The sequence below is a fragment of the Aotus nancymaae genome, unplaced genomic scaffold, assembly GCF_030222135.1.
Source record: "Aotus nancymaae isolate 86718 unplaced genomic scaffold, 86718_ANA_hifiasm-v0.15.2.pri h1tg000011l, whole genome shotgun sequence".
Lineage (NCBI taxonomy): Eukaryota > Metazoa > Chordata > Mammalia > Primates > Aotidae > Aotus > Aotus nancymaae.
In genome coordinates, this window is record NW_026988422.1 from 37,827,804 (window position 1) to 37,840,016 (window position 12,213).

The 12,213-nt window shown below is 34.7% G+C and overlaps 1 protein-coding gene across 6 annotated transcripts in view; it reads right to left on the bottom strand.

Moving 5' to 3' along the window:
• MEIS2 (Meis homeobox 2) overlaps positions 1–12,213 on the bottom strand; it is a 209,091-nt gene that overhangs the window by 59,053 nt on the left and 137,825 nt on the right. For all 6 annotated transcript variants that reach the window (XM_064374835.1, XM_064374832.1, XM_064374831.1 and 3 more), the window contains exon 9: positions 166–242. In XM_064374835.1, the coding sequence (XP_064230905.1) occupies positions 166–242 (77 nt within the window). The remainder of the gene's footprint in view (positions 1–165; positions 243–12,213) is intronic.

The window sequence follows — 12,213 nt, forward strand, 5'->3', positions numbered from 1 at the left end:
AATCACTCCTTTCACACCTCGAGGTAGAAACACAGAAGTTATCCTCCTCGATTTCATTTGTTTTAGAAACCAAAAAAAAAAAAAAAAAAAAAAGAGAGAGAAAACCATTATTTAGAAATCTCATTTTAGCCATGGGAGAAAGACATTGATTTTTGGGTCACTCACCAGTTGTTTACTTGGAGAATTGTAAGTCCTGTGTCTTGCGCTAACTGTTTCTTCTGCTCTTCGGAAGGGTACGGATGCTAATGGAAAAACAAATGTTTTAAAAGATGGATCAGAAGTTAAGAAAGAGTCACTTACTTCTAAGAACAAAACCACCGTTGGTGATTTCTTTAGTCTACGGCTTGATTTTCCTACTCGCATCTTTCTTATCATGTGTTGAGAAATGTGGGCAGGGACAAGAACCCAGAAACCTGAATTAGCAGCCCCATGTTCCTGCCACACTCTGTAGGGCCAGCAGTAAAAACAAGGTGTGTACGTTATTCAATTTCTTTAATCAGTCAGGATGTAAAGCACTTTTGTGACGGTGTCAGAATTTTGGTCATCTACCTCGCTTCTGTTGCACTAAGGGAACTGGGTTCAGGCCCCTTTTACTCTCCTTCCTAGACAGCCTACGTAAAGCCCTTATTCTACATTATCTTTGTGAGATGGCTCAATATAATCACTCTTCCCTAGTTAATTTGAGATTATGGACAGTAAAAGTTCAGAAAGTGAGGTAGTGTATAATCACAACTATTCTTACAAGCCATGGCAACCAAGTCAATTACAACGCAGTTTACTTACAGTATATTTACGTTGACTCCTTTATGGGACAATAGAAGATTCTTTCATTGTTACTGGTTACTGCTCTGAGTTAACAGGGTCACACACATTGATCACACAGCAAAAGGAGCCAGTTATGTGCAATGCTTCATACAGAAATCTTACATTTTACCTTACACTACAACAATAAGAGAATTAAGCCATAGCTTTTGGTGTTTTCTAATTCTTTAGTTCCCACTGAAATTCAACAACATTTATAATGAACAGTTCTCCCATGATCAGCCCACTTTCTGCTCTCATTCTAAAATCAAGGATTGTTAATTTAGACCCATACCTTGACACTCGACTGTGTATACATAATTATGAAATATGTCTGTTAAGTAGGTCCCTGCTCTAAATTCACTGATTTTCTTAAACAAAAAAAGTAAACTTTTATCTAGCATGTCAAAGTCATTCATAAACTAGAAAGCCTTTTGTAATAAATACTTCCCATCAACATTATTAAAGGGTGACATTAGGAACAACAAAATATTCCTTTCAGAGCATTCTAAGCATTCCAGTGTTTGAGAGACTGAATGTTTTTCAATCATCTAAGACTTTATTCTTCAGGTATTTCATCTTCTATAATAGCATACATTATCCAAAATGTGCACAATTACTTATTAGCAAACCCAAATGCCATTAGGTTAAACAAAATCCTCTGTATAGCAAAAGGGGTTAACTAGATTTGTATTAATATAGGAGCCAGGCTTTTAATATTCTGCAAATGTTAACAAAGAAAGATGATAATGTTGAGTTAATATGGGTTAAGCATAAAATGAAAATAAATTTTTCTGATTGCGAGGTGTTGACACTTTTTTGGCTAGGGCCTCCAGCCTGTTCCTGAAAGCTGTGTAATTACAGAAGGCTTTTCCCCTCCTTTCCCCCTCCTGCTTCGAGCCTACCCACATTAGTAATGACCCCTTCACTGCTTCAAAAACCACTAATGGTCTTCAGCACGGGCAAGAAAAATGAACAGGATAAATTGGAATCCACAGTCAGTAATTTGCATCCTATGAGGCTGCTTTGGCCACTCACACTCATTCCTGGCCATCAATCGTTGCCTGTCAGGTGCTGCACTCTGCCACCATGACAAATACTCCTCCTAACACTCTGATTCGTCCAAACAATGTAATTGTCCTCCATTCTCCTTTTGGTAATGGAGATAATGAATGACTGCACAAACAAGAAGGATTGCTCATCACTGACGCCAGTGTGGCTTCAAACTGGAAAAGGCCTGGGTACAGATTTTAATGGACTGAAAATACTGGTTGGGGTGGGAGGGGCAGTGGCAAAAAAAAATGTAAAAGTCCTTTCTGTTATGGTATTTTCCTGCCAAATTCACGGGACTTGCACCTTTTCACTTTTTGCCCCTCTAAGATTTTTAGAGCCAAAGTTTACAGGTTATTTGCCCAACAGAAATATATTTTGCAAAGAGCACAAATTAAAATGAAAGAGTATCTAGATCTGCAGTGGTAATGTCTTCCACTGTGCTGTTTCTTTATGCAGTGTTTTTGATCTTTTTTGTGTGTTTAGTCTTGCTCACTGTTCACTGTTGTGATGCATTTGTCCAAAGCAGTTCTGACAAAATGTGGGTTGTAGAGTCTGTCTCTGTGTGTGTGTGTGTATATTTGTGTGTGCATGCGTGTGTGTGTTGAAGCCAGAGAGAGAGAAGGTTTAGATGAAATATAGGTTTAGGATATAAGCAGAAGAGTTGAAATGGGAGATTCCTGGAGAGTCAATTCCTTTAAGTTTGATTGTAAATTTTGTAAATTCTGATGGAATAACAATAATTCTTTCTAGTGCTTTATTAGAAATTTAGTCAAATGACCACAGAATTACATAAACAGTGCATTTTATCTTGGGAATCCCTGAGCTGTACTTTGACTATGAAAGGAGTTGCAAATTCCATCCACAATCATCAAAAAAACTGGTACCTTACCAAAATGCACCTTGCACAGATGGCTTTTTTTTTTAATTAATAGGGAAGACCATAATAACTTTAACTTATTTAAATAATGGTCTCTGCTTTTTGAACATTCATGATTCCATGACCCTTTTATACATGGGGTGGATTGTTTATTTGAAAGTGCTCTGGCAATCAGCCACTATATTTCTCAAACTAAAAAGGGGATGGAAAACAATCAGCTTTCAGAGGGACTGGAACCACAGCAATGTGTTTTGGATTAATTTACAAATATATGTATATATTTAAGGCCAAACCATGGAACTAGAGAATTTCTACTACATAGTCTGTCATATGCATTCTTCTGCTTTATTAGAACAGACATCATATTGAAATAATAAACATGGGAAGCCTTCACTTCTTCTTTGATGTTTATTACTTAATGTCTGACTGGCTCAAATTTAAAATAAACTTTGATATGTTTGCACTTGAAAAATGGAAGTAGACCACAAGCAATTTGTTGTCAGTTTCCATATTCCTGGACTAAAGCTATAGTTTAGTCTGTTCACTGTTGGGGGCCAGCCCACTCTAGTCCAGTGGCCCAGAGGTGGCTCAGCTCACTCATAAGAGCACACATTATGGTAACCTGAGAGCAATGACTAGGATTCCCTTCATCAAGAAGGAGCCAGCACAGGTTAAACTTCTTCACATCTCGAAAGAATTCTAAAGCCACTGTTGAATAGAAGTCAATCACAAAGATCCTCTTACTTTGAATATCAACTGACAGCGGTTCAGAAAACTAAGAAGACATGTATGGCTTATGACTTCATGTAGATAGAAAATGTATTTTAATTACCTTTATTCTAAGGACTCATTTGAAAGTAGGCTCTCTTTCTTCAAGATACTGACCTTAGGCCTTCTTCTTTTTTGTTTTCCTTTTTGGGTTAACTTGGTTTGCCAAGTACATGGAAACAGATCTACAATATCCTTGGAATACATCAGTGGGACTTTTTATGAGTGGACCACCTAACAGTCAACTTCTTTTGTGATTAACCCCTCTGTGATGATATCCAAATTGAAACTGATTTATCATGAACTTTATTCTGTGTTGAAAGAATTTATATTGATGTTTTGAAATTTTAAGTGATGTCTTGAATCACCCCATAAATTAGATATGTACAATGAATGAAAAAGGTAGTATTTGGAAGGCCAAAATTTGGAATTAATGTAAATGTCCACCAACTGGATGACAATTAAATCAAATGTGAGGTTCTCATGAAAAGGTTGTTCCCATATATTATTGAGTAAAAAAAGCAAGTTGTAGAACAATGTGTATCATGTATTTGATGAACGAATAAATAAATAAAATATACATATATCTATGCTTCTAGTGCAAAAAAAATCTGGAAAAATATACACTGAATAATAGGTTATGTTGTGTAAGGCATCAAGTAGGAACTTTTTTTTATGTACTCCTATATTGTCTATGTATGCACTGTTTTAAATAATTTTAAAAATACAGTATCAATTTAAAAATTATAATTAATTATAACTAATTTATATACTTCATATTTCAAAAAAACTATAGTCATTTAACTTTTTTATACAATGAGATATTCTCTTGCATAGTGGTGACTCTTTCATGGACATTTTTTAAAGCAAGACATCTCTAAGATTAGTTCTGCGTCTAAAGTTACCTTCCTACCCTGTAAGTCTGACTCGCTTGCTAGTCTACAAAGCTGACCAGATGAGCTCTGACTGAACAATGCACAATTTGTCAAATTACTTCTGTGATAATGCAATACAACTATTTAGATAATGGTCAACTAACTTGTTGGGTTGAATCTTGGTTTGAGTAAATGCATGGAAACAGATCACTATCATGACCACTTCCTTTTCTTTGCTCCCCTCCAAGACGTGTATTTTATAGACTTAATCCAGGTGACTTTCATTTTGATGATGCCATTCCTACATGAAACCCTCTAAGTAATGTCCCTAATGTGGATGATAAAAACGCATTGGGCAGATATCCTTTATTGATCTAGGACTATGCTTACTGAAATAGGGTACAGGCAGACATGCTAAGGACTTAACCCCTGAATAAATAAATGCATCTTCCTGGAATGTCAAATTTATTAATTTGTCCTTAATACCTTTTTCCTTTTATTTAAATGCCTTTCTCTTATGTGAACAAGAATTCCTATGCAATGAATAGAAGGTATATTCTCATAAATTTTGAAGGTAAAACAAGCAACAATTAAGATATTTTAAACCAATCCCATCCTTGTAGTGGAAAATCACCTTTCCACTAAATTCTCATGGCAATTTACTTCGTATTTATAATTTTTAGCTTTTCGTTGTCATATTTTATTTACATCTCTGTTAAGTATACCTTTCTAAAGGTCAATAAAGCCTTGGGATTTTTAACTTTTACATTTCTCCCCCATTCTTTCTCAGTGTCTCTAAATATTTGTAGAAAGAATGAAAAAAAAACTAGACGTAAGTTCTCCTTTAAGCTTTGTTATTTTAAACAAGACTGTGCTTGGGATGCAGTCTCTGTTACGGTAAAATGAGAGAAGATTAACAAAGATACACGTGGGATATAAAACACCTATAGAGGTTGTAAAAACAAGGTTTGTGATGCTTAATTTTGAAACTCTCTGACTCTGTTTCTCTGACAAACATATACACATCACACACACACCCCTCTCAAGCTGTCTGAGCTTATAGCCACTACATCAGGATGAAGTAAAAGTCCTTTGCTATCCTACTGCCAAGCTAACTCCTGTTTCTACTTGATGCACTTCTGCATGAAACAGTATGTGTCTCTCGATTTGTGTTTCTATATTCTAATTTCTATATTTTCTGGATGTCTCATCCTTGTCTCTAGCTCTTGAAATCAGAACCACAAAACATAAAGAGTCAAAAGGTTTTTGGACAGAACTTGGTCTGAGAATTTATGTAAATAAGGAAGCTGAGGCTCGTAAGGCTTAAATAATCTACATCAGGTCATATAAATTGGCTTTGGTAAGAGTTGGGATAACCACCTGCTTTCCTAACATTGACTCTTCCACTCTAACATTAATGTTTTAAATTGAAATATCACTTCCGCTTTCTTTTGCCAAGAGTGCCCTGATTTTAATTTAGGGGTGTACTCAGGGGTGGCTAAGTGACTCAAGTTTAGTTAGTCAACACAGGTAATCATGCTGGTTGCATTAAAGATGGAACTCAGGTTAATGGGAGTCAGTCATGAAATTGTTGAAAGTATTCTTTTTTCTCTGGGGTTACTAAGTCAGTAAAATGTGCGCCTGGAGTTACTAACGGCTACTGCTGTCACTGAATGAGGAGAACCTGATTGGGAATGAAGCTCATGCAGACAAAAAGAGAGCCAACAGATACAGAAAATAGAGTCCTGACATCATTTCTACACCTAAATTAAGCTTTACCTAAAAGTAACCACCTTTTGCCTTTCAGTCACTTCAGCCAATAAATTAGTGCTGTATAATACACATAGCCCAATTTGAATTATATGGATCTTTTTCAGTTTATTCCCGTTTCCCCTCTAGTTAAAAATGATTGTTTAAAAAAACAAAAAAAGGAGAAGTGTGAGGCAGAAGAGGAGGATCAGAAAGAAGAAAAAGGAAAAGAATAAAAAAGAAATGAATACATTTTGCTTTAATTTATATGTACATACAGACTCTGGTCAAATAGCAAAAACTTGAAGATTTTTTAAAAGTTTATCTGAGTAGTGATCCCAACAGAGTTTTAAAATTATAAAATCTGGAAGATAGAGGCTTAAGCATGCAATGTACATGGAAGTGTGAAAATTTTGTATCTAAATTCGAAAAGCAAAGGATAAGGTGGAATTTTAATGATGTTTCTTAAAATGACCACAGAGAGTAAATTTTAGCATGTTTTTTGTGTAAAGTTGAAACTCTAAAGTGAGATGAATATAAATTTGCTAATCAAAATACCTGAAAAACACATTTAGACTTAAAAACCTTACAGCAACCAAGGCTACGATAATGCAAAATGATACAAAAACTATCGCAATCATCTGGCTAATTTAGGGTTATTTGATTTCAGTAAAATTCCCTTACCTGGCTGCTGAAGGAGAGTATATTTCAAATAGTGTGTGATCAAAACATTCCCCTCCATTTCCATGATTTTGGCATATCCAAGTCCTACTAATTCATCACAGTTTGTTCAAACAGTGGAAAACCCTCCCAAGCCAGAAGCAGTCACTCCCCACAAACTTCCACAGTGTTTTCTTTCCTCTTCTCTTGTGTTTTTATTCACTTTATATTGTCTTTTATGTATACATGTGCACCTGTGTTACATCCCTCACTGGACTGCAAATCATTTGAGGGCAGAGTTCAAGAATTATTTAACCTTGAACTTTCTACAGCCCTTAGCTCAGTGTTTCCTACAGAACAGGTGTTCAATACGTACTTGTTACTGAATGCATTTGCTCTGAATGCATTCATACTGTTTCCTGACAGAAAGGACTGACTATGCTACAGATAAGATGCATAAGTACTCAGATAAACACAGAGAGATTGAGACAATCATTTACCTGTTTTACAAACACAATATTTGGATATTTGAAAATACGGAATTTTTTACTTTTCATCCAGATGTTTGGTGTTATGGAAATACAGGCTTCACATTCAAATAGTATTTTTTTTTCTTTAATGGCAGATGTATATTTGGGAGGGGGGAAAGTGAGCATTTCAGGAAGATTCACTTCCATTTGAGTTTACATGGAAGCAAAGACATTGAGTTATAATAATAGCATCCCATAAAATTCAGAAAAGGTTTGACATGTGAATAATTGCTAGATCCTAAGATACTAAAATGTTTAGGGGATACTGAGAGCCACAGTGGGAAGGCCTCATTAAAAAGAACAAAGAGAAAAGCATACTCTCTTCTGTAGATAAGCTAAAGAAATACTCAAGGAGCCTGATGGATTATCATACAAAGATTTTAAGAACAGTTATTAAATGTATTATTAAGATGTAGATAAAATAAAACAGTGGAGAAGAAATTTTTTAAGATACTAAAGTTAATGACTATCTTAGGATAAGGAGAAACAAAAGCATCTGCAAGGAGACATGTTACATATGCATATTCTAACAGTATCAAGTGACTTTATTACGGACGGGAGTGATGGGATTAAATGATGGTCCGACACCACCAACACTCATTTTACCTCTAAACTTCCAAAAAGGCATCAAAAATATTGCAGATAAAATTCAGAATTTCAAGCATAACAAATATAATTATTTTTCTATCGACTGAGACTTTAAAGTTGAGCACAATCTTATTTCGAATATAACAGAAATACATTCCCAAGGCTAGAGAAAGATAATTTTTATTTAACATTTGTTAGGATGCTCCCATGAGCTGCTTGGCCATGCATGTTATGCTGCCTACGTGGCTAATGGGTAATCTTACTAAATGAGCCAAAAGCCACAAATAAGGCCTTGACTCATTTAACAGTCATTTCACTTTTCCACACTATGACCAAATTAATATTTTATGGGGTCACTCAATTCTACAGCCAGACCACTTTTCCAAAAAATTGAATTTTGTACTTATTTATTTTATGGATCATTTGTTGAAGTAGATTTCAAAACAGGTTTAGGCTATTTAGATTTTTCAGTGAACTGCAAAAGAAAAACTTAGATTCAGAGTTTTAGACGTAGAGAGAATATTAGAGGTCATGTAATTCAGACTTCTCATTTATGCCTAACAGAACTGTGGCTGACTGAGGCAAAACGGCTTGGCCTAGGCTCACTGGCTTCCCTCTCTTTCAAGATGCCCCTGATTTCTCCAGTGAAAAGAAATTTCACACACATGGTCTTAGAGAACACTCTTATGGAACATCTTATTTCTACCTAGGAGTTACAGATGCCAATATCCAGATTGTTTTCCTGCAAGTTACTTAATAACACCCATATCCTATGTCTTTCTGTGCCACCCTATGTTTCCTGCATTACAAATGCTTGCCTGTTTGTCTGTCTTCCCTATCAGACCATATGTGCCTTGAGAGTAGATATTGGGTGTCCGTATTTTACTTCCAGAAGCTAGTTCACTGCCTGGCATTTAAAAGTACCCAATATAAATATGTGTTGAACTAATCAAGTTGGAAAAGACTACAAGTGATTCTTTGCATCCCCAAAATACTATTTTAAAATTACAGAAAGGGAAGTTAGTGGAGGCAAAAGCCAGACAGCAAATGAGAAGGAAGATTTAGAAACACAAAGAGGCAGAAAATACCCACTTTTTATCCATATCAAACTTGAAATAGGGAAAATCAGCTCTCACTTAAAGCAAGAGTAAAATTTTATACATGTGGAGAACTGGGAAGAAATGGTAAATCCAGATGGTGACAATGAGACACTGTGGAAAAGAAATAAGTGCAATGAACTTTTCATTAACATTTAATGTATTCATTTTAAATAGGCTAAGGGACTGCTTTAAAACAAGGGTCTGAAGTATGTAGTAGAGTTATATAATGTCTAGACAACTGAGATACTTGTATCTAATCTTACGACAACAATCCTGCTTAACCGGTCCAGACACAGTGCCTTATGAGACTGAGTTAGAAGAAAATGAGGATTAGCGATTCGTCCACTACAACATTTTTTAATAACATGAAAAAAAAGGCTAGGTGAAAAAATCTGGGGCAAATATTAAGGAATTATTAAGCAACATTAAAAGCCATAATAAATAATTTCAGTATGTTCCATTCAACTTTACTTGCACAGATTATGCTATGAATAATTTTGTCTGATTTATCACAAGAACGCACTGAAGGTCTAGTTGGACAAGAGATAGCTAACATGGATTTAAAGAGGAAGGGGTTGTTTAAAGAAGCTGAGGGTTCTCTCTTTTTTTTTTTTCAAAAAGGTTATCATCTCTAGAGTAAGCAATGGAAATGCTGTGAATAGTATCTTCTTTGCTCATCTCAGAGTATGGGATAACAGAATGGAGTTAATGATAAGCTTAAAAAGTTATAAAAACGAGAAGGAAGTAGCCATAAACTAATGACTTCTTATGATAGACAAAAGTGGTTAAAAGAAGAACCTTAATAGTGACTGACCATTTCTCACACCATATTATGGAGAAAGTTTCAATCAGTGGGGCTATGAAACACAACCCCTTAATAAGAGTTAGTTCTTTCATTCCACAGCTGAGCAAGACAGAAACTCTAAGGTATAAAACAACCAGCATTAGGAACTTGGCTGAAAGGTGCAGAACTACTTTATTTTTCTAACATATACAGAGAGCTTCTTTCTGCATATAAATGAATGTTTCACACAACTAGACACTTAGACGAACACTCTAAAAAAGGCAGACTCAAAACATCTGACATTTTTCCTGTTTAATTATAGTCTCATATTCTTAAAATATTTAGGAATTTATCTGATTTTTAAAAATACATGAGAAGCATCATTACCAGTCTGCCACAAAATACGACAAAGTAAAACAAGATATCATCCATGAGAAGCATCATTACCAGTCTGCCACAAAATACGACAAAGTTAAACAAGATATCATCCAAGTGTTTACCTTAGTTTAGTTATGCATTACTAGTAAATAAAGCCATCCACTATAATAAGCAACCATAGTAAGAAAACGCTTATCCAGGCCATCAAAAAAGGTCAGTTAGCAGTATTTGTTTTGGAACTCCCCACAGTTTTATCTTATCAATTTGTTTTTCCTTCCCTTTTTTTAGAGCAGCCTCTGCAGTGAAAGTTAAACTAAATCAAGATGGAAACAGAGCAAGGTACTCCCACTACATTATCTATCTTTGTGCCCCATTAGTATTTTACCTAAGCTCTATAATGCATGAATACATTAAATATAAAGCATTTCTGAGCATATAAATGAAAATCACTTTGTGAGTTTCTAATTTGTATGTAGACAAAATCAACTGATTAGTAAATAGAGCACTCTCAATGTGTCTTTTCACATGAACGTATTTTTTTCTGGTAATCAAAATATAAGATCATAAGCTATCTAATCTATGCCATAACCAAAAAAAAAATACATATTTTCATGATCTAAATATCTATTGACTAAACATTCATTTGTTCAAAACAAAAGTGATTAAATACTGAAATATCAAACCATTTCATAGTATTTAATCTTTTGCCACCATAATGGAATGCAATGCTGAGTAAATTCAAATAAATTGGCAATTTATGGACTAAAAGAAAGTACAGACATAAAATTGAAAGTATTCTTGATGAAAAGAAGGCTACATGCTGATATATGTTTATAGTTTACTTAATTATTAATATGTGGCTATTTTTTTCCTAATTTGGACAAAAAAAATCAGAAAATATTCAGATAAGGCTTTTCTTAGCTTGGGTAGACAAGTTGACCTCAGCAGAAAATAGCCTAATTATCTCTCTACTATATTTGCTTCTATTCATCAACTGGACATAAGAAAGAGAAATAATACAGACCTACTTAAAATATAAATATGTGAAGTTATACACTAGTCATATTTTTTCAATCCATTTAAGCAAGTAAGATTTGATAGAAAGCAATAACTATTTCTTATTCCTCCTAATTTGTATATTAGAAATTAGTAGTATATCTTTATATTCTGAGAAATAAATAATTCTGCATTTGCATAAAAATATTTCTTACAAGGATTTAGGAAGCCCTGAAAATGGTTGTCTCCACAAAAATTGAACCTTAAAGGGACAAATTTTTAATGTAGCTAAATTCAACTGATATGAACCAGTATGGCCAGTAACTGCTTTGATTAGTTGAGCACCCATTCTGATAGTTAAAACGTTTGAATTGTTGGTTGCTGTGAAACAATTATGGTTTTCTGCATGATGGTCAAAACCCTTTAGCACTTCTGATACCTGGTATGTTGTGGCTTTGGCAGAAGAACTTAAGCTTGACTCATATCTAGCATAATGTGAAGGGCATTCATATATCAGAACGAGGTGAGTTAACCATCTTCTTCGTCCTGAAATAAGGTGTCTGTGGGGGATTGCCTCAGGACTCCTTCAGACAACAAAATCTGAGGATGTTCAAGTCCCTGATATAAAATGTTGTAGTATTTCCATATAACTTAGGCACATCCTCCTGTATGCTTTAAATCATCTCTAGATTACTCATAGTTCCTAATAGAATGTAAATGCTATGTAAACAGTTATATGACAATTTTTATTTGCACTGTTTTTTACTGTTGTATTTTTACCTTTTGTTGTCTTTTTTTTCCTGGGTATTTTCAATATGCAGTTTGTTGAGTCCCTGGATGTGAAACCCACAGATGCAAAGGTCTGCCCGTAGCCTGAAGTATATAGTTTGAAGGTATCTTGGCTACTCCTGTGTTACTGACTGAATCATATACATCATTAAAATACTTAAACAATTTAAATACCTTCATTTGAGTAATTGGAAATATACCCTCATGCAACAGAAGCTGAGTGGGTTTCATTCTCTGAGTTAGCAAAACACTTAAGGATTACCAC